General features: G+C 50.9%; 1 protein-coding gene across 1 annotated transcript in view; it reads right to left on the bottom strand.

Annotated features, from left to right (window-relative positions):
* Positions 1-301: 301 nt before the first annotated feature.
* RASSF5 (Ras association domain family member 5) overlaps positions 302-2905 on the bottom strand; it is a 12095-nt gene continuing 9491 nt past the window's right edge. The window contains exons 3-5 of the mRNA XM_005428097.3: positions 2337-2634; positions 1908-2023; positions 302-1225 (exon numbers count right to left, since the gene is read on the bottom strand). Coding sequence (XP_005428154.2) covers positions 1073-1225; positions 1908-2023; positions 2337-2634 — 567 coding nt within the window. The 3' untranslated portion in view covers positions 302-1072. The remainder of the gene's footprint in view (positions 1226-1907; positions 2024-2336; positions 2635-2905) is intronic.

Genomic DNA, 2905 nt, shown 5'->3' with positions numbered 1-2905 from the left:
AGCACCAGTTGAGAGTGGGGAGGGAGAACAGGGCACAGGGACAGCAGGAGCAGGAGGAAGCCCAGGTGAGGTGAGCAGAAAGCATCCAAGGACAGTAATTCCCTTCCTTGGTGCCACCTCCACACCCCAGCCGTGGATGGGGCTCCTCTCCCTCGGGGCCAGGCACGTTCACAGCTCAAAATCTGATTTGTGAAGGGGTTTTGAGCTTTCCTGGGTTCCTCTGATGGACACATATTGCTAAACCTTCAACGCTGAACCCTCAGCCTGTGCCCCAACCATCACCTTTACACTTTTTAAACAGAATTTCTGGAAACAAAGGTCCCAATTCCTACAGAGTAGGGAACTGGTGAAACCCTGGCTAACTTGGCTAAGCATCAGGGACTGTTACTGTAATTCATCTCTTTCCAAAATTAGAAGTCAAATAGAATCAAAATGAATGATTTTCCTGCGAATTACTATTACCAAGTTGCAATAATATTTACTAACAGACTGTTAGGGTGTTGCAGCTGCCTTGGCGTCCTAACCTGGCATTTCCCTGGCTGCCTTAGCCCTGAACAAGTCCAGGGCTTGGCTAGAGCTGCAACACCCACGTGGTTTGGTGCAACAACCTCCTCCCCTTTTCCTGCTGTTTCCTGTGCTCTCCTTACGAAACCAGAACTGGGCCACGAGGGCACTGTGGGCCACAGCACCTCCAAACAGGAACGAGCAGCTCGCTGGGAGGAGCAGGAACAGCCAGAGCTGCCCTGCTCCAAATTTCAGCCAGCAGAGAGGTCCTGTTGGGTGTCACACCGAAAATTTTCCACGCAGCCTCTCCAGCGGATGGCACGGCTGGAAATCCACCCAGCAGCTGTGTTTGCTTTGTTGAAGCTGTTTTATAAACAGGCTTCCTGTTCTTGGACTGGCTCTGGTCCTGGGAGAAGACGTTTCAGAAGAAGAAAGGATCATTTTAGGGGTGCTGGGAGCCAGTCATTATGGAAGGTTGAAGAGGGAGAATGACTATTAAGGTGTCCTGAGAAGTCTTTTCATTTAAAACAGTCTCTAGCTTAGTCTGATGCCCAGTGCCTCCTGAAGGTTATCCAGGTTTGCCTCTGGCCTCTTTCAGGGTCTGTTGCAGTCTCTGTTTGAACCTCTCATACTTCTTGTGCACTTGCTGGATTTTGTCCTTCTCCTCTTTGTCCAGGATCATCAGGAAGTTCTGCAGCTCAGGGATGGAGAAGGCGTCCCACTGCAAAACCAGCAGAGAGGCAAAGTGAGCACACACCTGCTGGACTTTGTGCGTTCTTACCTCTGAATCTGGCAGGAGGAGCAATAAAATACATTTAAATGTATCTGATCTCCAGGGATTTAACCTCGAGTGGTGAGAGGGATGGGATAAGGGGCTACAGCAGGAAGGACCATCCCAATCCTCCCACCCCACATGGGAAGCAGAATCCTGCAGGATGCAGCAGCTCCCAGCATTTGCTTCGCTGTGATGAGGAGCAAGATTTCAACCAAAAAACTGGCTGTGAATTTATTACCTGAGTGTCCCTGGCTTTTACTTAAATTAGTGGATTACTTATAACAGTGCTCAGCTAATCTAATTAGAGAGGATTAACCCTGGGGCGGCACTGCCGGGTTCCATAAACAGATTATGGGGTGGCCATCAAAACTGGCCTCAGCATTTCCACAGCTCAAGTTTGAATTGTTTCAAAAACCCAGATCATTCAGGAGCAATAAAAGACTCAAGTTTGAATTGTTTTAAAAACCCAGTTCAAGCTTGAATTGTTTTAAAAACCCAGATCATCCAGGAGCAATAAAAGACCTCTTAGAGGGAAACAGGCCTTTCTGTGCTGCCTCTGTCACACATCTCCCAGCCCTGCCATGTGCTCCATATTTGCGTGAAAACCAAGGAAAAGTCACCAATGTACCTCAACTTCCCCTGTTTCGTTTTCCTTCAGCACAAAGCTCAGCGTGTCGGTGTCAGGGCCTGCCAGCAGCCGCAGGTACAGGGGGTACTCGGTCAGAGGAAGCTTCTGGAAGAGCACTGCAAGGACAGCAGACACCCCCAGTGAGATCAGGACTACCAGGGCGGAGGGAAGCTCAGAGGATCAGCTGGAGCATGGAAAACGATGCTCAGGATCACAGGGCTGTCTCTACCACAGATTCACAGCGATCCCTGTAAGGTCTCAGGTGGTTTCTCCCCTTCTGAAATCATAATTCCCTGTTAACCTAAGCAGCCTCACCTCCTGTGGAGGTCTGGCCATTGATTCACCTGGATTTAGGCTTTTCCTGCCTGACACTCCAGTGAGCCCTACAGCACACCAACCCCAGGCAGAGCTGCCAGGCCCTGAACTCACCTTGCCCATCTTTCCTCATCTCCTTGAAAAGTGCAAACTTCTGGGGGTTATCCACCACCATGAACTTCTTCAGCAGCCCCTGGATCACCTCGCTCACCGTGGTGGTGCTGCTGATGTGCAGCTGCTTGACGGCATCCAGGGGCAGGTAGAAGGAGGTCCTCTTGTCTGTCATCTCAGCCAGGTTCACCTCCTTGAGGGCATCGTAGATGGACGGGGGCCGGATCCCGGCTGGCACCGTCACCGGCCGCCGCAGCTTCAGGTGCACCTTGATGAACCCTGTGTAGGTCCCATCATCGTTCTGGGGCAAAGCACACAAGGATCAGGCTCCAGGAAGCGTTTCCAGCCCCTTTCCCACCACAACAGCGTGGGGTGACAGCAGGAGCTGCCCCCGCTCCGCGAGTTCCAGCGTTTCTCATTAATCATGTCAAAAGTACCCTGTAATTTCAGGACAGTCACTGCTGATTTTCTCTTGGTAATGACTCATCCCTTCCTCTCTCGCCTGTGGGATCTTGTTTTATTTCAAACCAGCCCTGCTACGATGCAGTTATGGAAATTCCACTGCATGGAAT

This window comes from Geospiza fortis, unplaced genomic scaffold (assembly GCF_000277835.1).
Source record: "Geospiza fortis unplaced genomic scaffold, GeoFor_1.0 scaffold391, whole genome shotgun sequence".
Classification (NCBI taxonomy): Eukaryota; Metazoa; Chordata; class Aves; order Passeriformes; family Thraupidae; genus Geospiza; species Geospiza fortis.
This window is presented reverse-complemented; position numbering and strand designations above follow the sequence as displayed.